General features: G+C 43.5%; 1 protein-coding gene across 26 annotated transcripts in view; it reads left to right on the plus strand.

The window, feature by feature from the left end:
• Positions 1–25,377, plus strand: part of KIAA1217 — an 821,092-nt gene that overhangs the window by 732,864 nt on the left and 62,851 nt on the right. For 20 of the 26 annotated variants that reach the window (XM_059892822.1, XM_025000971.2, XM_025000964.2 and 17 more), the window contains one exon: positions 13,308–14,140. In XM_059892822.1, coding sequence (XP_059748805.1) covers positions 13,308–14,140 — 833 coding nt within the window. Of the gene's footprint in view, positions 1–9; positions 259–7,043; positions 7,399–7,451; positions 11,271–13,307; positions 14,141–25,377 lie in introns of those variants that run through there. The other 6 variants (XM_025000982.2, XM_025000980.2, XM_025000976.2 and 3 more) reach the window with 6 other exon arrangements.

Raw genomic sequence — 25,377 nt, forward strand, 5'->3', positions numbered from 1 at the left:
TTTTTATCCATGCCTGAAGCAGCTTTGCTCAGAAGACAGGGTAAAACAGAAGGGGCTTTCCTGAGCTGGGGAACATTTTAGGATCTGTGGTTTTTTGTGCGTGCGTGATTTCTTCTCTGAAGAGAACGCTGTCTAAAATATCCAAGGGTGGAACTGAGGACTTAGATGAACCAGCAAACAAAGGAGTCGCGTAAGTGGGAGCTCAGCCAATGTGCTTTTTCCCGGCGTTAGTTATACAGGTGATTTCATTAAGAAAAAGTAAGTGGCTTTAATTCTTTGAGGATGAGAGAGGCTCTTAAGAGTCATTTTGAGTTTTGTCCGGTAACTTCATTGTATGGTCTGATTGAGTAGCGTGTTTACAAATTCTAGACTTGGAAGGGTGGGGTTTGAAATACAGTAAATGGTACATGATAGTCCCTTTCCTCAAAGAATATATGTATATACACATTTTTTTCAGTGCTCTACAATGAGACACAATTACATGACACAGTCTCCCAAATGATTTGAAATAAACATCTTTCATGCTGGATTTCTTTTTTCTAGAAGTAATTTTAAGTTTTTTATCCCCCTCTGTTATATTGCAGAAAGTTGTTAATGAGGAACATTTGATTTAACTTACAGTCTTTGGGGGGAAACGAAATACAGAAATGTTAGGATCCCTAACTCAGACTTAAGGCGATTCATTTGAAAGCGCCCCACATTTGTTCTAGTCTTTGGGAAGGACAAGCCAAACAGAGGGTTGAGCTGTGTGCTGCGGGCGGGGCCAGCAGCTTCTCGGCTGGGGCCACGGTGCAGGAGCTCCGGAAGCAAGTATGCTGTTTGTAAGATCTGGAAGGACTCAGCCCAGAGCTGGCTGTGGTTTGGGCAGTAATGGAAGGAGGCATGTGGTACCCAACAAAACAGATGAAGGATGGGGAACAGCCTCTTCATGCACAGCCAATATATCTTGTTATCGTTTAGTCTCTCTGTTGTGTCCGACACTTTATGACCCCATGGATTTCCCAGGTGAGAATACTAGAGTGGGTTGCCATTTCCTTCTCCAGGGGATCCTCCCGACCCAGGGATCGAACAAACCTGAGTCTCTTGGTTGGCAGGTGAACTCTTTACCGCTGAGCCACCTGGGAAGCCCATGCCAATATATTAATATCTAGTACAAATAAATGAGCTTTTTCTTTGTCTGGGCCAAGGTGCAGGCAAATAAATATTTGTGTTGTGTCCTGGGGAGGTGTTAAAATCTTTATTTTTTTACTTAGGTTATCTCTCTCTTGCTATAAAATGGTATTTTTAAAGCTCACCTCAAGACATCAGTGTGGAAAGCTTCTGGGCTAAAAGCATCAATGATATAACATATTCACATATTTTCAACTTTCTAAGAGAGATGAGATGATAGAGAAGATTAGTGAGGATCAGGGAGATTGGTGGGAGAGGAAAAGATTCAGGTATATTAAGGTGAATAGCAACTGTGTGCATAGGTGTGTATGTGTGTGTTTTATTTATTTTACCTTTAAAGTTTAAAATAATTTTCTCCTAAAAGGTCTGACTTTGATTAACAGTACAGGAAAAACCAAGAGTGTGTTTAATGTCATTTCTTTACTCGTTACCCAGAACACAGTTAAAATACAACACAGGGATTTCCCTGGCAGTTCAGTGGTTAAAACTCTGCACTTCCATTGCAAGGGGCATGGGTTGGATCCCTGGTCAGGGAGCTAGGATCCCATATGCTTGGTGGTATGGCCAAAAAACAAAAAAAACACTCTGCAGGTACTTGATTCTAGGAAGGTACCCCCTTTAACATAAAGGGCTGGGGCTTTTTTTTAAACTGTGCATTATAGAATCTTACTCATCATCCTGGTTCAATCAGACAATGAATATCTCCTATATATAAAGTCCAGTTTTTATCGGAATAGCAAGTGGTCTCCTTGGGAGATCACACTGAAGACTCAAAGCAGATTCTTTTTATCTCCCCATATGTTCCACCCTGTCCTATGGATGAGTTGCCTTTAGTTAATCTGTATCCATTAGTGTGTGAACCCAAGTTATCTAATTTTAAGGGTTTATTCAAGTGGTAGATTTAAAACGTTTTCCCGCTAAGTGATGGGAAGATCATCATGTCATTCTCTTCTTGGGCTCCAAATAGAGCCAAGGATGAAATTATCTCAAGGTGCTTCTCAAAACTCAGTCCTGGCAAGTCAGTCATGGGTTGGCAAGCAACATAAGACTTTTGCCAAAGGCTTCTAACCTCTATGTCACCCATATTGATGGAGACATTTAACCTTATATCACCTGTTCTGGCATAACAAAACACTTGTGTTCACCTCCACTGTGGGTAACTCAGGTGAACAGTGACTCTGATGCAGTGACCCAGTTGGATGATGGCAAGATTATTTTGAGGTAGACAAGGCAGGGCTGACATAACAGCATTACCATCAGGTACGTGATACTGATTGCTTATGGCTATGATTGATCCTCATTGGCCAAAGTCCCATTCTGGCTGGTTGGTACCCATGTAGTACTGGCTAGCAGATGTTAAATATTTTGACTATTACCTGTGTTCCCTGTATGAATGTACAGCACATCTGAATTGTTGTTTATTAACTGTTGCATTTCTTTCTGAATTCATCTGCATGTGACATCCAGAAAGTCTAATGAGATTCTTCTAATGATTTTTTTTGCATGTGTTTAATTTTAAACTTTACATAACTTCATTTCACTTAGTTATATAATGTGCCTCCTAGCGATTTCTTTTCACACCAAACATGTTTTTAAAACACCCATGCAGGCACCTCTGTTGTTTTCAAAGAAATTTACTCAACTTCTTATTAATTAAAATTAACTTTAAGGACTTCCCTGGTGGGCCAGTGGTTAAGACTTCATGCTTCTACTGCAGGTTTGATCCCTGGTTGGAGAACTAACATCCGCATGCTCCACAGAATGAGCAAAAAAAAAAAAAAAAAATTAACTTTACATTTTTATTTCATTAATACTCTTTATTCTTCTGGACAGTTCTGTACTCCTAGGAATATTGATGCCCGTTTTCCTATGTGTTAGTTGGGGTCAGGATTCCCCAAATGAAGATGAAGCCAGATGAGGAGGAAAAAGAAAACAGGGAGTTGTGACTCACCCTGTTAGGATTATTATTCTTCCTAAGTGGGTTTCCCTGGTGACTCAGACGGTAAATAATCTGCTTTCAGTGCAGGAGACCAGGGTTCCATCTCTGGACAGGAAATGGCAATCCACTCCAGTATTCTTGCCTGGAGAATTCCGTGGACAGAGGAGCCTGGCAGGATATAGTCTATGGGATCACAAAGAGTCGACACGACTGACCGACTAACACTTTGACTAAGTGGGTTCTAGACATTTGAAAACCTAGTCTTTTGGGGGGATTAATAACAATAATGACAGTAGTACCTACTGTGTGTTGCACCTGATTAGCCTTGAGCGCCATATGGTTCTTTGTATACAGTGGCATGTTTGAATTTATCTTTGTGTTTATTGGGAGTGATTATTCCATTATATGGTCTGATTGGGTGGGGAATTTGACCAAATGTGCACTGCTGGCTGAGCCAGACACTCTTGTATTTTATCACCTATAAAGCCCTACCTTGCTTACCACTGAGCTGGATCCTTCTTTTCATTGAGCCTTGCATTGAGGAAGACAGGGTGGGAGAGGTATTTATAGAGGATCCACGTTGATCTGCTGCAAGACAGAGGTTATATGGTTTCTCCAGCTATTCTGGAGTGGGAATTGGGTATGTTACCACACAATGACCTTGGGAATGCCCTCCTGGTCTAAGATCCTGAGCCCCTGAGTCTTGAGGGTGCGTGGGCTGGAGCATCTTGACTTCAGCCTAGGTGTGACTCCCCACGGTCTAGGAAAGGGTCCCGGGGGTGAGGACAGCTTGAGGATATCCCACGTCTGGTTTAGAGGCGGAGAACAGATTAGCATATTATGTGTGTGTATGTGTGATGGGGAAGCAGGGGTAGTGGAGATAAAATCGTAATTTCAAGTGAGGAGCCTGCATACATTGAGAAGGATACCCTTAGGGAGCTGAGGAGCCAATTCAATAATGCTTAAGTAATGTACCATCAATGACTTCCCTGGTGGCTCCGCGCTAAAGAATCTGCCTGCTGAGCAGGAGATACAGGTTTGATCCCTGGGTCTGGAAGATCCCCTGGGGAAGGAAATGGCCACCCACTCCAGTATACGTGCCTGGAGAATCCCATGGACAGAGGAGCCTGGTGGGCTACACAGTCCATGGGGTCACAAAAGATTCAGACACAATTGGGCACGCAGGCAGTAATGTACCCTCAAAGGATACCTTTTGGTTGCTACATATTTGCATTTTGCTTGCATTTTTGCTCGATCGTTTCCATTATGAAATCCACCATAATGTGCCAAAGTCCCCAGGTCAGAGATTCTGCATTGCTGGGTCCTGCCAGTGACAAGATAAGGAAGGAAGCTGTGGGAAAGCAGCTGGTTGATCCCCTGCATCCTCATTACCCAATGCAGGCAAGAGTATGTCCTCTTCAGGGCAGGAAGTTTCAGGCTTGATTTGAGCTGTGTCTTGGAATTAGGCTTGATTCTTAGCAAGTGCATGGTAAATACTGTTGGACTAAGTGAATGAATTGATAAGATATGTATTCTGTATGTATTCAGGGCCTTGGGTTCTGTTTCCTTTTCAGTCTTCTCCTTGTGCCTCTTCTATTTCTTCTCTCTTCCCCCATCACCCACACAATGGGTCTCTTAGCTGCTCGTCTGGACTGCTGTCCATTTGAGCCCACGTCCTCACCCGTTATGCCCCTACCTTGCCCACCCCAATCATTTATACCCTCCTTGTCTTTCACACCTCTGAGAAGATCGAATGGAAATGTGGCTTCTGTGACATCACAGAACTTGAAGACAGGGCTTGAGAGGTGCCACTGGCTTCTGTCCCCTCCCTTTGCAGCCATTTGGAGAATCTCAGTGAGCATGACCCTGGTGGGTTTTAATCAAAACAAAAATATCACATCTTCACATCCTAAATTCCTTTGTGTTTTTGATTCTGCCCCTAACTAAATACAGTAGGTAGTATAGTTGCAAATTATAATAGTTTCCTCTTTTGCCATCAACTTGAATTTTTTTATTGAGATTTAATTGACATATACCATTATATTAGTTTCACAGGTATAACATAATGCTTCAATATATGCATCTATTGCAAAATAATCACCACACTAAGTCTAGTTAACATCCATTACTAAACATAGTTTCCATTTTGTTCTTGTGACAAGAACTTTTAAAACCTACTCCCTGAGCAACTTTCAAATACAATACAGCATTATTAACTGTAGTTACCATGCTGTGCATTACACCCCCAGGACTTAGATGTATTTTGTAACTATAAATTTGCATCTTTTGACCATCTTCACCCAGTTCACACCCCCCAGCCCCTACCTCCTGCCTGTGGCAACCACCAATCTGTTCTCTGTGTCTATGAGAACAACCTTTTTCTTTTTGTTTATGTACTCATTTGTTTTTATTGGAGGATAATTGCTTTACAGTGTTGTGTTTCTCCTGTACAGCAACGTGAAACAGCTATATGTATACACATATCCTCTCCCTCTTGAGCTTCCCCATCCCCACCCCACCTACCCGCCGCCCGCCCCTCAGATTATCACAAAGCACCACTGAGCTCCCTGTGCTATACGGCAGCTTCCTACTAGCTATCTGTTTTACACATGTGCTTAGGTACTCCGTCATGTTTGACTCTTTGAGACCCCATGGACCCACCAGGCTCCTCGGTCCATGGTATTCTCCAGGCAAGAATACTGGAGTGGGAAGCCATTCCCTTCTCCAGGAGATCTTCCCAGTTGAAGGGAAGATCCTGGGTCTCCTGCATTGCAGGCAAATTCTTTACTGCTGAGCCACCAAGGAAGCCCATTTTACGCTGTTACACATGGTAGTATATGTATATGTCAATGGTACTCCCTCAATTTGCCCCACCTACCTCCTCCCCCGACCCTGTCCTATGTCCGTAAGTCCATTGTCCTCCACCATACCTGGGCTTCCCTGCCCCCTTCTCTTTTTGCCATCCCTACTATAATTTGCCTCCAATTGCACTCATCTCCTGGATCATTATTTCCTCCAGACCTCTCAGAGCTGACTTCTCATGGTAAAGCACCAGGAATTGGTTAACCTTCCCTCCCAGTCTTTCCCATGCCTCTCCTCTCTCCCTGGCCATGTCCCTACATTGTATCAGCTTGGAAAGAGGAGAAGGATGCTTGCTATCTATTTTCCAGGGCTAAGGCTAGAAAAATGTGCCCAAGATGATCTTAGAAAACATTGTAGCACTTTGGATACATTAAAGCCACATCGTTTCTTAAAAGCTCTGACCTCAATTTTTAAACCATTGTTACCATTTTTTTCTCAAACTCCATAGCATTGAGTTCTATAGCAGATATATTCATTTCCTGCAGTTGCTGTGAGAAATTACCACAAACTTAGTGGCTTGAAACACCACAAATTTGTTATTTTCCACTTGTGGAGAGCAGAAGTCCAGACTGGTTTCACTGGCCAATATTAAGGGGTTGGCTCTGCCACATTCTCTCTGAAGACCCTAGAGAATCTTGTTCTTTGCCTTTTCCAGCTTCTGGGAGCTACCTTATTCCTTGGCTCATGGCTCTCTCCTCCATCTCCAAAGTCAGTAATGTAGAAATGTTTTGTATTCTGTTGGGTTGGCCAAAAAATTCACTCAGGTTTCCCCCTAAAATCTTATGGAAAAACCTGAGTGTACATTTTCGCCAGCCCAGAATTACAAGTTAATCTCTAACAGGATGTTGCCTATAAGCTTACATTATACATAATAGCCTATCTCTGGGAACCCTGCCTCTAAGGTGATGAGCGTTAATACCTTGCTATTTGTGTGATCAGGTCCACCACCTGTGAAGGACTGCAGGGAGGGCAGGAGTAACACATCCCTTCCGGAGGCTGACCGGAAACAGGAAACCTTTGACTTTACTCCCGCCCCTTTTAGTATAAAAGCAGCCCCAATTCTAACGGAGACAAGATGGCTCTTAGTGAGTAGGAGTCTACCTTCTTCTCGGTTTGCCAGCTTTCGGAATGAAGTGACTGTTCCTTGCTCCAACAGCTCGTCTCTCAAGTTCCTGGCCTGCTGTGTGTCAAGCAGTGTGAGCTTGGACTCGGTAACAAATTTGGGGGAGTCACCTACCAGCCTTGCTGCTCATGGCTATCTGGCAGGGATTGGGGCATTTTTGAGTATAAGATCCTAGCAGCTGCCAGGACCACTTGTCCTGAGAACGTATCCTTCAGAGTTCTCCGAAGTGGCACTGGCTGCCTCAGTGCTTGGCAATTGGAACAAGGAATTGACATCTGAGAGCTGGCGGGCTCCATACAGTAGGGTAAGTCACTCCAGTGTGTACAACTAAAAACTTTATTTCTTCTCTGGGGCTTATTTTTCCCCCCACAATAAGCCAAATTTGTTTTGTGTTTGAATGGGGTACCCTGTTAGAGACAGAGAAGAGTTACTGGACTTCTACCCAGTTCGTGAACCAGTTCATTTGTTTCTTTGCATGCATGCTAAGTTGCTTCATTCATGTCCGACTTTGCAACCCTACAAACTGTAGCCCTCCAGCCTCCTCTGCCCATGGGATTCTCCAGGCAAGAATACTGGAGTGGGTTGCCATGCCGTGCTCCAGGGGAATCTTCCTGACCCAGGGGCTGAATCCTCGTCTCTTAGGTCTCCTGCGCTGGCAGGCAGATTTTTTAACCACTAGCCCCACCTGGGTGGAATCTCCCATTTGTGTGTGCTGTTTGTGTTTTGCTGGTCTTGAATTTGTAACTTTAAAAATGGGGAATATTTCAACTGTCCCTATAGATAGTTCTCTGAGGTGTATTTTGGATAAGGGATCTGCTTATAGCTATGAACCCATGGGTGAAAGGGACATTATATTTTATTGCAGGGGCCCCCAACCCTTTTTGGCCCCAGGAACCAGTTTTGTGGAAGACAGCTTTTCCGTGGATGGGGGTGGAATGGTTTCGGGGTGATTCAAGTTCTTCACATTTATCGAGCACTCTGCTGCCACTGATCTGACAGGAGGTACGGATCCACGGCCCGGAGGTTGGGGGCCCCTGTTTTATTGTAGTAGTGTGTGGCCACTGTACCTGTTAGGATCTCCACGGTGGTTAGGCAAGGCTATCTTGGGACCCCGTGCACCCTGTACTGATATCTTTGTTGTGTTATTACGTCATTTATGGTCTCTTGTGTCTTTGGAGTGTGTAGGATCCCAAGACCAAACTTCAGGGTTTATTTAGGATTTTGTGCGGTCTCTGAGTTTTTGGTTTCATTTTGTTTGGTACTGTTCCTCCACTTGCAGCCAGATCAGTTTTGTGATTTTTTAAAAATTAATTTATTTTAATTGGAGGATAATTACTTTACAGTACTGTGGTGGTTTTTGCCATACAGCAAATGAATAGGCCATGGGTGTACATGTGTCCCCTCATTCTGAACCCCTCCCCCACCTCCCTCCCCACGCCATCCCTCTGGGTTGTCCCAGAGCACGGGCTTTGAGTGCCGTGCTTCATGCATGGAACTTGCACTGGTCATCTTGGCGTGTGGTAATGTACATGTTTCACTGCTATTCTCTCCCATCGTCCCCCCCTCACCTTCTCCCAGGTAGTCCAAAAGTCTGTTCTTTACATCTGTGTCTCTTTTGCTGCCCTGCATATAGGATCATTGTTACTGTCTTTCTGAATTCCATATGTATGCGTTAATACACTGTATTGGTGTTTCTCTTTCTGACTTCACTATTTTAAAACTTGACTGATATCAAATGGAGGAAAGAAACAGGGAAAGAAAACAAAACTGTCTCTTCTTGTCCAGGAGTGGGCATTCCGAAAGAGGAGAGAAACGTTTCACTTGATTCCTAATGTCACCAAAAGCTACAAATAGAAGTGTCTTTTCCATTAATATTAGTAAAAGCGTTTAGTCATCTAGACAGGTGACCTTGATTTGTCCTGTCTTCCAGAAACCCAATCTGAATCCAATCTCTTTTATAACTTATGGCTTTTACATTGTGGTACTGACTGATGACTAAAATTTTGGAATGGGAGCTATGTCCCTGTGTATTTATACATGTGTTTGCACATAATATAGATGTGTGGCACTGCCATAATGGATTTGTAAAAGAGCTCTGTTTAATTGGCTTAAAGGAAATTAAGTGAGTTTGAATACTCAAACATAAAAGAATCTCATCAGAATGGGTTTCAGGTTCACGAGCTCTAGGAAATATTCAGTATTGAATTGATATCTGGTGTGAAAGTTAGCTTAAGCTTGTTGGCTTGATACAGATGTTTTTTGAGTCATCAGCATTAAATATAGGGACTTCCCTGGTGGTCCAGTGGTTAGGAATCCACCTTGCAATCCAGGGGATAGAGGTTCCATCCCTGGTCCAGGAACTAGGATCCCAGGGAGCAACTGGGAGCATGTGCAATGAAGACCCAACGCAGCCAAATAAACTAAATAACAACAAACAACATTATGCATAATACTTTTATTGTATCTAGGTTTGCTGGAAGTCAAATAAGGCCTTATTATTCCTGTTACAAAGTTTGTCAGCAAGAAAAAGAATGTGATAAAGCTTTTAAGTAAATAAAATGTAAATGAAGTAAAGAGTTTGGGGTAAACTCTATGGGAATAATGTCTTGGGAATGTTTGTCTGGAATAGTCTCTCCAGATTTTCGTTAACTTGAAACTAAGTCCTAAGATAAGATTGAACGTAATTTTAAAAATCTTAAAGTGGTACAAAACCTGGATTTGGTTCTCTAAGAGGACAAAGTTTTCTTAAAATACTAAACTGCTTTTAAGTGATCTGTATTTGCCACAGATCTTTTCTTATCACTGGTTAGAACTTTTTTTTATATTTCTGACTAATGTCTCAAAGATCAAGTTCTAAGTGGGGTTCATTTGACCTCTGGCTAACTCTGGGATTTTTCAGAGGGTCCCTGGAATACTTCTTGTTGTTTTCTCTGCATCTCAGAGAAATAGTAAACTGTGTATATACATGGTTGAGTCCCTTTGCTGTCCACCTGGAACTATCAGAACATTGTTAATTGGCTATACTCCAACATAAAATAAAAATAATAAGTCTGTATTACTAATCAGAAAAACTAATTGGGCTTATCTGGTGCGTTGAATTGCATGGGAGGCATTGTCAAATGAGCGATGGTAAAATTTCTTAGATTATATCATGGGTAAACATTATTAACATACATATTGTAGAAATTATATGGAACTCCTAAAATTCTGGTATACTCTTGTAAATGATGTCATAATTTTAGTAATTATCACAGCCACAGCAGTAATCGGTTTTCTAGTCAATTGCATTGTAATCCCAGTTGATTGATGCCAGAGCAAAAAGGCATCCGTTTAATGCTTAGATGATCAGTTGCTATCTGTGTGTTTTCCAGTGCCTTCTGAATGACTCGAAAGCTATTTCGTGAAGAAGCAGGCAAGACTGATGAAATCCTTTATGTGCAAGCATTTTTACTATTATCAGGGAAAATGAATAAAAGAGAGGATATGTTGCTTCAACCTTAACTCCTCTAGCTGAGCTGGCTGTCCCAGCCACTCTGACCATTATGCCAATATATCCACCGCTTCCACCACCTTCTATTCCTATCCAGGCTCAGTTCCTGACGCTAGGACTGAGGACTTCTCCTCCTTATAAGCATCAATCAGAAAATGCTGGGTTGACAAGCACTACTATCTATAAAATAGATGGCTGGTGGAAAGCTGCTGTATAGCACAGGGAGCTCAGCTGGGTGCTTTGTGATGACTTAGTTGGGTGTGGTGGAGTGGGAAGGAGGCTCAGAAGAGAGGTGATATATGTATACAATAAAGCTGATCCACATTGTTGTACTGTATAAGCTAACACAACATTGTAAAGCAACTATACTCCAATTTAAAAATAAATACATTAAAAAATGTTTTAAAACAAAGTGTTCAGGGAGCAAGAACAAAAGATGCAAATCAAAATTCCCTTTTTTTTTTTTGGCGTTGGATTCCTGGAAGGTAACTCAGAGAAGTAAGCCACTATTGAGGAAGAAACAATGCACTTACTGTATAAGGAGGAGGAACATTGGAAAATGGATTGCCCTCGGCTGAAACAGAAGAAGAAGAAAAGGGGAGCTCCTATGGTAGAAAGAGAGGAACACTGAATAAAGAGGCCCAGGGGCTCCCTTGGACTTACCGTGCTCCCCACAGGAGCCCAGGGTAAAATTGAACGTGTGGGATGAACTGATTGAAGGCAAAAGGAAAGGGGACAGCAGAGGATGAGATGTTTAGACAGCATCACAGACTCAATGGCCGTGAATTTAGGTGAGACAGTGGCAGACAGAGGAGCCTGGCGGGTTACAGTTCGTGGGGTCGCAAAGAGACGGATACGACTTAGCTACTGAAAAAAAACAAACTGATTTGACTTTCTGATAGACCTCACCCTGAAAAAAAATTTTTTTTTATCAGAATAGGTTGACATCACCAGGCTTCTCTGGTGGCTCAGTGGTAAAGAACCTGTCTGCCAATGTAGGAGATGCAGGTTCCATCTCTGAGTAAGGAAGATCCCCTGGAGAAGGAAATGACAACCCACTCCAGTATTCTTGCCTGGGAAATCCCATGAACAGAGGAGCCTGGCCGGCTACAGTCCATAGGATCACAAAACAGTGGGACAGGACTAAGCAACCAAACAACAACAAAAGCTCAATATCAGGAGTCTCACCTAAACATGCTTTAAGCCTACAGATGGTGCTCATGAAAACCCCGAAAAGGAGACTGAGCTCTTTCCCCCAAGGTCTTAAAAATAACCCAGCAACTGCTGTCAGCGCTCCCCAGATGGGGACTCAATGCCAAAGAAGCTGCACCACCAGGGACTGAAATATACTCAATACCTATTTCTCAGATGCTTCAAACTGCAAGACATTTCAGATACCTGGACACTTTCTCAGTGTGGGTGGAAGCATATCCCTCCTGGACAGAAAATCTCTGAGATGGTTAAAGCCATCCTTAGGGAAGTCATGCCCTGATTTGGCTTAAGGCATTAAAACAACATTCATCCTGGAGACCACAGTTAATAAGAAAAGAAGAAAATGAATCATACATTAAAAAGGAAAATTGCTAAAATGTCAGGAGACTAACTGAACTTGGGATGAGGCCTTGCCAGTTGCCCTGCTGCAGATCAATAACTCCTGGAAGCAAGCTTAAATTGGCCCCTTTAAAATACTGTATGGTAGGTCATTCCAGCTGTCTGCCGTGGCAGGGGAGTCCTTAAAACACGTAGCAGTGGCCAATTACGTTAAAACTTTGGGTACTAACCTCTGTTCATGAGTTTGCCTCCAAGAGGCCTACCTATGCAACTGAAGTAGATGGTAATTCCCTTGTAGCTATGAAAGGGTCAGCCGTTTTGTTTAATTTTGTCCAAATAAATAGCGCAGGAATTTAGTATATGTATTGAAAACTGGAAAAGCCCTAAGTTCAGTTACAAAGTAGACAGCATAATGCTCAGAGGTTTCATTGGGTTCAAATAGCTGTCAAGGACTGACTAAGGAATATTCATCACCTGCGTTCAGCAGAAAGTAGCCAGCCAAAGTGGGCTTGGTCCCTTTTCCCACAGGACTGTGAAACAGACAGTGATAGTGGGGAATGGTTCTTGGGAATAGAGAATGACCACAGAGAAGAAGAAATTAACACCTCCCCTCTGGAGGCAGACGGGGACCTGGAAGTGTTTGACTTTACTCCCACCCCTTTTACTGTAAAAACAAAACCAAACCAAACCTGAATTCTGACTCAGGCAAGATGGTTCTCTGGGGCATGAGTCCACCATCTTCTCAGTGTGCTGACTTTCTGAATAAAGTCTCTATTCGTTGCCCCAGCAACTTGTCTTTTGATTATTGGCCTGTCGTGCAGAGAGCAGTATGAGCTTGGACTCGGTGACAGCATCTTTCCATCTTGCTCTGTTATGCTTCAGCCATCACATCCCCTTCAGTGACATTTGACCCTCCTGCCTATTTCACAGATTAGGACCCTTGTGATTTCATTGGGTCCACCTGGCTAATCTCTCCCTCTCAACATCCTTAATGGGATATCTGTGAAGTCCTTTTTGCCATGTAAGGGAACATGGGCACAGGATCTAGGGACTGGGGGCACAGACATCTTGCAGGAGCCACTCTTCAGCTGGTTTCATCAGGGAAGCCACACTGAGACGTCTCTAAAAATGAATATCAAAGTAGATGTTCTAATTTCTTGTTTTCTTTCCAGATGCAGAGAGAAATTGTTTATGCAAGAGGAGATGGCCCTGGTGCCTCTCGACCTGGACCCACAACTCTTCCACCCCACGCCATTCCAAACTCTCCACCGTCCACTCCCGTGCCCCATTCCATGCCTCCCTCTCCATCCAGAATTCCGTACGGAGGCACCCGCCCAATGGTGGTTCCTGGTAATGCCACCATCCCCAGGGACAGACTCTCCAGCCTGCCAGTCTCCAGATCCATCTCCCCCAGCCCCAGCGCCATCCTGGAAAGAAGAGACGTGAAGCCGGATGAAGACATGAGCGGCAAGAACCTCACCATGTACCGGAATGAGGGTTTCTATGCCGACCCTTACCTTTATCACGAGGGGCGGATGAGCATAGCGTCTTCGCACGGCGGGCACCCACTGGATGTCCCCGATCACATCATCGCGTATCACCGCACCGCCATTCGGTCAGCCAGTGCTTACTGCAACCCATCTCTGCAAGCGGAAATGCACATGGAGCAGTCACTGTACAGACAGAAGCCAAGGAAATACCCAGAGAGCCACCTGCCCACTCTGGGCTCCAAGACGCCCCCGGCGTCTCCTCACCGAGTCGGCGACCTGAGGATGGTGGAGATGCACGGTCACCATAACGCCCACGGGCCCCCCCACACATTGCAGCCAGACCGGGCCTCGCCCAGCCGCCAGGGCTTCAAGAAGGAGCCTGGCACCTTGGTGTACATTGAGAAGCCACGGACCACTCCAGGATTATCCGGGATTGTGGACCTCGGCCCTCCTCTAGTTGAGAAGCAGGTGTTCGCTTACAGCACGGCTACCATACCCAAAGACCGAGAGACCAGGTAAGGCGGTGAGGGTGGCGCGAGGGTGGTCCGTGCCCACCTGCTGGTTGTTTTGGGCTGTGTTACGGGAGTCAGCAGGAGAGAGCAGCAGTTAGCTGAGTACCAGCCTTGAGCAGTGTGCCCTCTGGATTCTGTGTTGGGTGGAGGGGGTGGGGACATGGGGAAGTAGGATCATAGGTGGTTCTTGTCTGCAAGGAGTTTCTAAACCTGTTGGTTGAGTGGTGTTGGCCAGTGGGGCAGGAGGGCAGGCCACCCCAACAAGAGGGGTCGGAATGGGCCTCCCAAGCGTGGGTCTAACAGTGCCATCATTAGTATAGATCTGAATCATTCAGAAGAAAATTGGTTAGCAGATGAGAAGAAACCGTTCAGACAAACTATTCAAGAGCTGATCATTATTGATTTCCCACTGAAAAGAAGGAGTGAGTGGTTCAAGTGTTCACTGTTTAAATTGGCAGTTTGTGTTTTTTTGTTTTTTTTTTTTCTCGAAGTGAAATTTTGTTTTCTCATGTGGTTTGGGGAAATGAAAAGAATGTGTCACTATCTGTCATCCAGGGTGATAAAAACATAAATCTGCATAAAATTAGGATGGTGTCAATGTAATAACTCATTTGGGAGTGGTACTGAGATCAGCAAAGTTTTTTCTTGTGGATAAGATACACTGGATATTTAAATTTCTTTTTTAATTTACATGTTTTTGTAATTCACCTGAAACCTTCATACGACATCTTTAAAACCCTCAAATTTATAGTTATAGAAAAGCTGATTTTGACAGAGAATTTCTCTAGCCTGGATTTGTTGACGGAAGGCAATAAATATATGAATTATAGTCATAAAAATCTAGTCAAAGAAATAGAGTTCAAAGATTAAGCATGCGACCTGGGGTCATACAGGAATTCAGAAGGGGAGTGAAAATTACAATTCAGACATTCAGCCACTCAGTACCCTATCGGAACCTGGCTTCCCTCCTCCTCACCAAAAATGATCATATCACTTACTATTGCATAACCTTGTAAAAGAGAAGGCCAAAATTGTGACTGGAATGCGAAATGTCTATCTTACTATCTTAATCACACAAATCAGAAAGTTCTGTCCTTTTGGCAGATTTTTATCCTGAAAGGGCCATCTCTCATCTGGTCACAAAAGAAAGATTCCAGGAAGATGGAAAGAGAATAAACATAAGTTTTGTGTTTCTTTTAAAGCTCTAACCTCACACAACTGGAAAAAAATTAAAAAACAGAAACAGTGACTGACTTGATTATTCAGGATAAAGAAAAATTAAGAATCAGAAAAAGATATTCATTTTGTCTCTTCCAAAGTCCTTAGGAAGTTAAATTCTAAGAATCAAAGGAAACGACACCTCCTGTGACCATAGAAAGGTGAGGGGTGTGGGATAAATACTGAGGCTCTTTGAACGGACCAGTGTCACAACCAGAGGGGACTCTGCCACGATGGGCCTTATGTGAGCCTGCACCCTGTGCGTCTAAGAAAGGACAGTTCATCCCCCTTGGTGGGCTCTGAGGGGCTGGTTGGGAAGTGTGTGTCCCCAGTAGGATGAGACTTGGAGTCATAAGAATTTCTTCCAGGAGACAAAACCTATCCATCTCCTGGGCTTGAATCCATCCTGCTCCCATCCCCCCAGCCCCCTGCTGACCCACCTTGAGGGTAGGAGAGGTCCGTGAGCTTGATTCCACCGTGTATCTCATTAAGCCATCCACACTCTGCTGATTTCCAGGCACACTTTGGACGGTGATGGCGTCTGGCTTCCCGCTCAGCACCTGGTTCATTGTCATGCATGCAGTTACCACGTGTATATAACTGGCATCATTGAACCCAGTTCCCAGGATTGGGTTATGGGTGGGGCCAAAATGAAGGCCCCTCCGCTATGTGGAATCGCCTCTCTGCTGCCGCCTGATCAGTCTTGAAGAATTTTAGCCTAAGCAGCATCAGTGCAGGGCTTCCCAGGTGGCACTAGTGGTAAGGAACCTGCCTCCCAGTGCAGGAGACGTAAGAGACCTGGGTTCAGTCCCTGGGCTGGGAGATCCCCGGGAGGAGGGCATGGCAACCACTCCAGTATTCTTGCCTGGAGAATCCCATGGACAGAGGAGCCTGGCAGGCTCCAGCCCATAGGGTCACAAAGAGTTGGACACGACTGAAGCGAGTTAGCACACACACAGCATCAGTATATTTTCAGGTCCTTTGTTTCCCTGGAGGTTTTTTTTCACTGAAGCTCAGAAAATGCTATGGATTTCTGTCTTACATATATGTTAGCAGCTACTTTTAGAAAATCCAGATTAGCATTTTTCTAGAATAACAAGTATTAGAAAATTTGATTAGTTTTCTAAAATAAGATTAATGTTCACTTAAAATATACTGTCGTGGTCATTTCCATATTCTGACATATAGTTGTAGTTTTAGAATACAGTTTTACATTTTTCAATTTTTTTCATTCTTGTAAATGTGAAATAGCAGAGGAGGAATTTTATCTCACATTTTGCCTACGTGATTCCTCACCTGTTAATCAGCTTATCTCCAGTGGGTGGAACCGGAGGGTTGGCGTGCTTGTATATATGTGGGTAGGCTAGATTCCCTTCTCCTGTAACCCTAAACACACACACACTCTCCTCTCTGTACATTTAGAGTTGCTATTACTGAAACACCTAAACATCCCCACTAACTCAACCCAGGCACATGACAAAAAGTATGTAAAGAATGATTTCTTTGGTAAAAAAGAATTGAGTCTGGCTCAATTGCTGTTAGCACTCCCAACCCACCACCCCACTGTTAACTAGACAGGTCTCTTCTTCAACTGCAATTCTAAACTCTTTTGGGACGCTTAATGACTAAGCTGAAATGCAGTACTACTGGGGGATAATATAAGAACACTGATGGTAGCTATCATTTATTAAGAATCCTTTATTGGCCAAATGCGAGGTTAAGTAGTTTCCATACATCATATGATGTAATCATCATGACGACCCAGCAAGGTCCATACCATTGCCATCCCTATTTTACAGATGCGGAAACTGAGCTCAGAGAGATTAAGAAACTTGCCCAAGGTCACCAAGCCAGTAAGTGGCATAGAATGTCCAGGTGTGTCAAAGAATCCATACCTTTTACCACTGGGCAGTATTGTGCCTGGTAGGTGAAGAACTGTAAGCCCCACCTTCACCCAACAGAGAAGTGAATTCGGGAGCATTTCAACCAGGACAAAATGCTAAGTAGCTGCTTTGAGAGGATATTTACAGTCATCAACATGGTAAAATTTGCATAATTATGCTGCTAAATATATACATGTCATTTAAAATAAAACTGCCCCAGCTAGTATATTAACACAATTATAAAGCAACAGGGGAAGAAAGAAGAGAACATTCTTGGTAGATTTATTTTGACAAATGTGAGCACCATGTCAAAGAAAATTTTAAGAATGCCAGAAACAATTACCAAAGCACAAGATTATAGTCCATTGTCACACCTATACTGTGGTGCTATTTTAGATATATTTAATCTGTGCCAGTATTGGTAAAGAAACTTCAGCCCCTAAGAGTCTAGCTTTTAGAGTTAGGGTCTTATTAAGTGCCAAGCCAATTTCTGTTGCAATTTCACATTCAGTTCAGTTTAGTTCAGTCGCTCAGTCTTGTCCGACTCTTTGCGACCCCATGAATCGCAGCACGCCAGGCCTCCCTGTCCATCACCAACGTGAGTCCATCGAGTCGGTGATGCCATCCAGCCATCTCATCCTCTGTCGTCCCCTTCTCCTCCTGCCCCCAATCCCTCCCAGCATCAGAGTCTTTTCCAATGAGTCAACTCTTCGCATGAGGTGGCCAAAGTACTGGAGTTTCAGCTTTAGCATCATTCCTTCCAAAGAAATCCCAGGGCTGATCTCCTTCCGAATGGACTGGTTGGATCTCCTTGCAGTCCAAGGAATTCTTAAGAGTCTTCTCCAACACCACAGTTCAAAAGCATCAATTCTTCAGCGCTCAGCCTTCTTCACAGTCCAACTCCCACATCCATACATGACCACAGGGTTTCTTGCATGAAACTCTCAAGTGAAATTTTACATCTAAGATGTAAAAATTACAGCTGCAGAAATACAGGAGGGAGAGTGAGAAATCTGTAGAGAGGCTTTCTTTGGGACACTGCTGGATTGAGATGCTTTTCCGAAGACCACGTTTATGAAGTAGCCCAATAACTGCAGGATGTTCAAAATCAGAAAATTTTTCTTTTTCATCTGTACTTAGGAAACTTCCAACAGTAACTTTTTTTTTAACACGATTTTCTAACAGCTCTGACTTGAAAATGTATTGAAGACAAAGTAATTTCACCTTGATCTTGTACTTAGTCCATGTGCCTTGATTTAAAGAATTTGGCATCTCTTTTCTTATAAAGATGCTTCCACAAAGCACCTAGTGATGACAAATTATATATAATAGATCTGGAAAACATAGTGTAGAACATATTTGAGGTAGCATCCTCTTCCTGGGATGGCCATGGACTTCCAGGTAAAAGAGTGGATTACAACTGCTTTGACCTTGACGATAGTACAGTCATCCGTGGGGGTTGCTTCTGGGAGCCCGTGGGTACCCAGATCCACAGGTTTCTTATTTGTAGTTCAGTCGGCCCTGCACATCCGTGGTTCCATATCTGCAGATTCAGCCAGTCTGCAAAATTGAATCTGCCGTTGGTTGAATCTGAGGAAGTAAAACCTGTGAATATGGAGGGCTGACTCTAATTCTCAAGTCTGAGCTTCTGGAAAGAAAATGACCTTGAGTGATAAGGTGGTTTTACCCAGATGATCTCCCATCATCAAGGACTCCAAGAAGACAGTGGATCCACGTGACTGTGAGGCCCAGTGCCAGGGAGATGGTGTGTGACGGATGACAGGAGGTGTGAGGCTCTGTCTTCCCAAGGTTATAAAATTACTTCATTAAACAGCATCATTATCCCTACCCATGGCACATAAAACAGCCCTTAAGAATTGTAAAACTCTTAAGACATTTATGTTTTGCTATTTTCTATTTATAGTTTGGCTCGTATAATGTGAAATATATCGAAATCACACTCAAAATTCAGGGGTGCTCATTGCAAAGTGACTAATAGCTCTCCTTGCAAATGTGTGACAGATTCCTCCTAATAGAACGTTTTTCGAGACATGGTAAACTTGAACTTAGACCATATTTTTAACACTTATTCTGCACTGACAATAGCTAAATTCAATAAAACTAGTTAAGGATGCACTTGGGAGCAAATTTTTGCCTGTCTGGGCATCTGTGTGTGGAGAAACGCTACAAGAAATCCGCTGTGATTTCTAAAGCTTCGCAGATTTCCTGCCTCAGAAAGAAAAGGAAAGAAAATGTCTATGTACAGGAGGAAGCCTGCAGCCTAACTGGTAGCTTGTGTCTGTTCTTAATCATTTTACATTACTTTCCATTTTGTGAGCACTGAATATCTTTTTTTTTTTAACTGGAGTATAGTAGCTTTACAATGCTGTGTTAGTCTCTGCTGTGCAGCAGGAGTGCATCAACCACAGGTATACACACATCCCCTCTTCCTTGGATTTCCCTCCCACTCAGGTCACCATAGAGCACTGGGTAGAGTACCCTGTGCTGCCCAGTAGGTACTCGTTAGTTATCCATTTATACATAGCAGCAGTGGTGTATGTATGCCAACCCAACCATCACCGTGTTGGTAGTGTTGAGGGATAGGACACATCCTTGGTTTACCAGCTGACTGAGTCGAGTCTAAATTCAGATTTGTGTCATTTTAAAATGTTCAGTGCCTGGAAGACCTTTGGAGACTTTGTAAACTGTGTATCCTGCTAGAGGGATGGATCAGAATGATGGAAAAAAGAATGATTTTTTTTTCTTTTTGAATGTATAGTCGGAGAGGAGCCACGTCAGTTGTCTCCTGTGTATTGGGTTGGCCAAAAAGTTCATTATCTTATGGAAAAACCTGAACTTTTTGGCCAGCCCAATAATTAGACTTGGGATCTTCCCAGAGCAGGGTTTCTTCACTTCTGCACACTTGATATTTTGGGCCTGACCTGTGCATTCTGGGATGTTTATCAGCAGCTCCAGCCTTCCCCCTATCCCGCCCACTGCTCGGCAGTATCAGAGTCCCCTGACATGCTGTCCAGTCAGGACAACCAAAGATGTCTCCAGAAGCTGTCAAATCCAAAACATGGATCTTGACAATTATTACTTCAGTTCTACCCTTACCTCTTGGTAAAGCAGCTTCATTATTGTTAGAACTTGCTGTCGCCACCTTGGTTCAGTCACCCGCGATCAACCATTTACTGAGAGGCAGTATCGTCATGTTTACGAACGTGATCTCCAAAGCTAGGTAACCTGAGTTCAAGTCCCTGTTCTAACACTTGCTAGCAGTTGGAAGTTTGACAGATCACCGAGTCTCACTCTTCCTCAATTTGCTCATCTGTAAAATGGAGATAATGACAGCACCTACCTCATACAATGGAACAGCTCATTACAGTTAAGTGCCTGTGCCCTCCCTGGCATAGAGTAAGTGCTGGAGAGTTCCTGCTTTGAGCAAAGTACTCTACCAATGCTACTAAGCCGAAGATTAATATCTAGAGATGGCGAGGACAAAAGACTATACCAGAGGAAGCAGGGAGACAGTTGTTAAATAGAATACCAGGAAAAACATAAAGCAGGGAGGGAGGACAGGAGAGAATAAACATAAGCATGCACAAAGAATGGAATTAGCTGGGATTAAACATCAAAATGAGAATGTTCCAAGTATCAAAGCCACTTTTAAGTCCCTTTCAGGAGAGTAGTGGGGGTTACACATTGACTTCTGTCCAGGAGCTAAGAGACAAGCCAGGATGACAGCATCTTTTTCAAATTGCACCCGAGCGGTATGACTGATGATAAGGACACCTAACCAGGTAGAGCTGAAGTTATTAGGTTATCAAATGCCTGTTTTGATGCCTAATGGTGCCTGACCGATTCAGCTGTTGTCTGAATTGCTTTCCCATGTAGCTCTAATTAGGGATCAATAAATGTTTAGTGAGCCTCTCTTTATGTACTTAGCTGGGGACTGCATGCTTTGCAGAAACTTAGATATGTCCCCACCTGCAAGGAATACAAACTGGGAAGATAGTCATAAAACATTAAAAGCATATTATAAGCATGTAGCTATGCCACAGTTCAGTGCAGGAAGCTTTGGAGTCACCAATGCGCGTTAAATAACTGGTTTTTAAGAACAACCGCAACAATAGGATTGCATTCGTAGGTGATGCTCAGGGCTGATCTTTTTGTCATCCTAAGAAAGGCAGGGTCTCCCAGTGAGGCAGAGAAAAGAGAGGAGGATGTGCAAGTCACTCAGGGGGAAGTGTCTTTCCTTGAGGCTGGAGCTGCAGAGGGAGATTCGCTCCCAGCATCTCCAAGTTCAGCTGGAAAGTCAGGACACATTTTCCTTGAAAACAATGAGGAACAATGAAAAGACTAATAATACACTGTAGGTTAAAGAGGCTTGTGTGAGCCAGCTGGAGAGTCAGCCACCGTTTATTCCAAGTTCTAAACAATGAGAGTAGAAGAAAACTTTTCAATTACAAGCCTGCCATAATTTGGGGACGGCTTGTACGTAATTAATTCCAAAGAAGTGATACAGAGAGTAATTGCTATGAATGCAGAAACGGGAGCACTTCCCTGAACTTAGGCTGGGCTGGATGCTTTCATGAGAATACCGACCGAGATGGGCGCGCATTTAAGGAATTTACATAATGGAATGAAAAGATACCATTTGGAAAGGCAGATTGATCTGTATCCAGAATTTGCTGTATCTCTCCCATTATGCTACCAAGAAAAATGATATCTGGATTTGATGTCTTGCCAGTTTCAGATTACAGAGGTGCTGAGAAATTGAATTACGACTTCATTCACAGGAATATAACTTTATGGATAAGTAATATTTGCTAGTCATTCCTTAGACTACTGAGTTCAGTCAAGAGCTGTCTCTGATAAACATGATATTCAACCAACTGACAAAGTCTGAAGACAGCCCTACTCTTACCCAGGGGATACTGTATCAAAAATACCAGTGGAAGGACTGTCGAAAAGCTCTCACAAACCAGTTTCTCAAAAGGGAAAGCCATCACCTGCCACTAATTAGATGACATTAAAATGTACCCCTGCATCTTTCTTGAATATTCATGAGATGCTGTCAGTCAGATGCCTTAGGTCTGAAACCAGAAACTAAGAACAACCTAAACTCTGTGAGACTCAGATAAGCCCCTTTCCTTGCCGACTAAAACCTCTTTCTTCAAAGAGAAGAGGAATTCATGTTTAGGTGAACATGTTTAGGTTCTGCCTGGCAAGATTAAAACTCCCTGCAGGTTCAGTGTGGCTGCACCCCAGCCTGTCTAAGTAGCCCGATGGCTCAGTGGCTGGGTAATCAATCCGGGGCCACCGAGATGTCCCAACCATCCAGCCTTTCTTGGGAGTAGTTGTCCCGCCATCTGGTGGAGTTCACAGAGATGACATTTGTCCTTATTTGAATTGGGGACTTTATTGTTCATAAATGAAGTGATTCAGAATTAGAGCCAGGTCTAAGCGTTAATTTGCCAACAAAGGTCCGTCTAGTCAAGGCTATTGTTTCTCCAGTGGTCATGTATGGATGTGAGAGTTGGACTGTGAAGAAGGATGAGCACTGAAGAACTGATGCTTTTGAACTGTGGTGTTGGAGAAGACTCTTGAGAGTCCCTTGGACTGCAAGGAGATCCAACCAGTCCATCCTAAATGTGATCAGTCCTGGGTGTTCATTGGAAGGACTGATGCTGAAGCTGAAACTCCAGTACTTTGGCCACCTCATGTGAAGAGCTGACTCATTGGAAAAGACTCTGATTCTGGGAGGGATTGGGGACAGGAGGAGAAGGGGACAACAGAGGATGAGATGGCTGGATGGCATCACCGACTCGATGGACGTGAGTCTGAGTGAACTCCGGGAGTTGGTGATGGACAGGGAGGCCTGGCGTGCCGCGATTCATGGGGTTGCAAAGAGTCGGACACGACTGAGCGACCGAACTGAACTGAAGCGTTAATTTGAACTTCCAAAATTTGTGGGTCTTAAAAAGTCTGCGTTGACTCTTGTAGGGTCAACGTGTATTGCCAGTAAACACCTCCTCTCTCTCTGTCTCTGGAGCTGAAGGAATCCAGTCTGTTTTAAAACCATTAAGAATTTATTGAAGTCGAGTTATTTACAATGTTATGTTGACTTCTGCTCTATAGCCAAGTGATTCATATTCTTTTCCATATAGTTTATCACAGGGCATTGAATGCAGTTCCCTGGGCTGTGCAGTAGGACCCTATTGTTCATCCACCCTATATATCATAGTTTGCACCTGCTAATCCCAGACTCCCCTATCCATCCCTCCCCCAACCCTCCTTTCCTTTGGCAGCCATAAGTAGTCTGTTCTCTACATCTGTGAGTTTATTTCTGTTTTGAAGATAAGTTCGTTTGTGTCATATTTTACCAATTATTTATTTAGCTGCACTGGGTCTTAGCTTCATCACATTGGCTCTTTACTGCCATGTACAAGATCTTTAAGTAGCTTGTGAGATTTTTAGTCACTGAATGTGAACTCTCAGTTGCGGCATGTGGGATCTAGTTCCCTGACCAAGGATCAAACCCAGGCCCCCTGCATTGGGAGCATGGAGTCTTGGCCACTGGCCCACCAGGGAAGTCCCTGTGTTGTATTTTAGATTCCATGTACAAGTGATAGCATATGGCATGTCTTTCTCTGTCTCGCTTCACTTAGTATGATCATCTCTAGGTCTGTCCATGTTGCTGCAAAAGGCAGTATTTCATTCCTTTTATGGCTGAGTAATATTCTGTTACACTGTATATGTGCCGTGTCTTCTTTATCCGTTCATTTGTTGGTGGACATTTCGGTTGCTGCCATGTCTTGGCTACTGTGCACAGTGCTGTTATGAATATCGGGGTGCGTGTATCTTTTCAAATTAGAGTTTTTGTCTTTTCTGGATATATGCTCAGGGAGTGGGATTGCTGGATCATATAACAACTGTCTATTTAGTTTTTGAAGGAACCTCTGTACTGGTTTCCAAACTGGCTACACCAATTGACATTGCCACTAACAGTGTAGGATGAAAGGATATAATCTCTTTTTGCAGACTTTTGGAAGGAGAAACAGGACATTTCTCAAAGGACCAATGACGGCTACTTCTCGGGTCAAGTGCTGTTTTCACTCTCGTGCAGCTCAGGGTTTCTTGGTCTTTATAATAAAGGCCGGGTGTCCTGACTCTTCCAACAAGCACAGGGATCTACGAAGACAGGAGAGAGAAACATGAGAGAGGCCAAGTATAGGAAACGCTGTCCTCCTGTTCCCTAAGAATCATTATCTTATTTCTTTGGAGTCTACCTCGAGATTTTGCAGATCAAAAGCAAGTACAAAAAGACACATGCTCCCCAGTGTTCACTGCAGCACTGTTCACAATAGCCACACCATGGGAGCAACCTCAGTGGCCAGCAGAGGAGTGGGTAAAGAAGATGTGGTGTGTGTGTACAGTGGAATGGTACTCAGCCATCAAAAGGAATGAAACTGGGCCATTTGCAGAGATGTGGATGGACCCAGAGATTGTCATACAGAGTGAAGTAAGTCAGAAAGAAAAATATCATATAATATGTAGAATCTGAAAAAATTAGTACAGATGATCTTATTTACAAAGCAGAAATAGAGACGTAGAGAACACATTTATGGATACCAATGGGGAAAGGAGGAGAATAGGATGAATTGGGAGATTGGGATTGACATATATACCCTATTGATACTCTATATAAAATAGATAACAAATGAGAACCTGCCGTACAGCACAGGGACCTCTATTCAGTGCTCTGTGGTGACTAAATAGGAAGAAAATCCAAAAAAGAGGGGATAAGCAGTATATGTGTGTGTGTGTGTGTGTGTGTGTGTGTGTGTGTGTGTGTGTATATATAGCTGATTCATTTTGCTGTACATAAGAACTAACACAACATTGTAAAGCAAATATACAGTAAAAAAATATTTTTTTAAAGCAGGAGTGGGGAGCTTCCTTCCATAGCCCCCTTCAGTTCAGTTCAGTTTAGTCGCTTTGCTGCTGCTGCTGCTGCTAAGTCGCTTCAGTTGTGTCCGACTCTATGTGACCCCATAGACGGCAGCCCACCAGGCTCCCCCGTCCCTGGGATTCTCCAGGCAAGAACACTGGAGTGGGTTGCCATTTCCTTCT

Source organism: Bos taurus, chromosome 13 (assembly GCF_002263795.3).
Source record: "Bos taurus isolate L1 Dominette 01449 registration number 42190680 breed Hereford chromosome 13, ARS-UCD2.0, whole genome shotgun sequence".
Taxonomy (NCBI): domain Eukaryota; kingdom Metazoa; phylum Chordata; class Mammalia; order Artiodactyla; family Bovidae; genus Bos; species Bos taurus.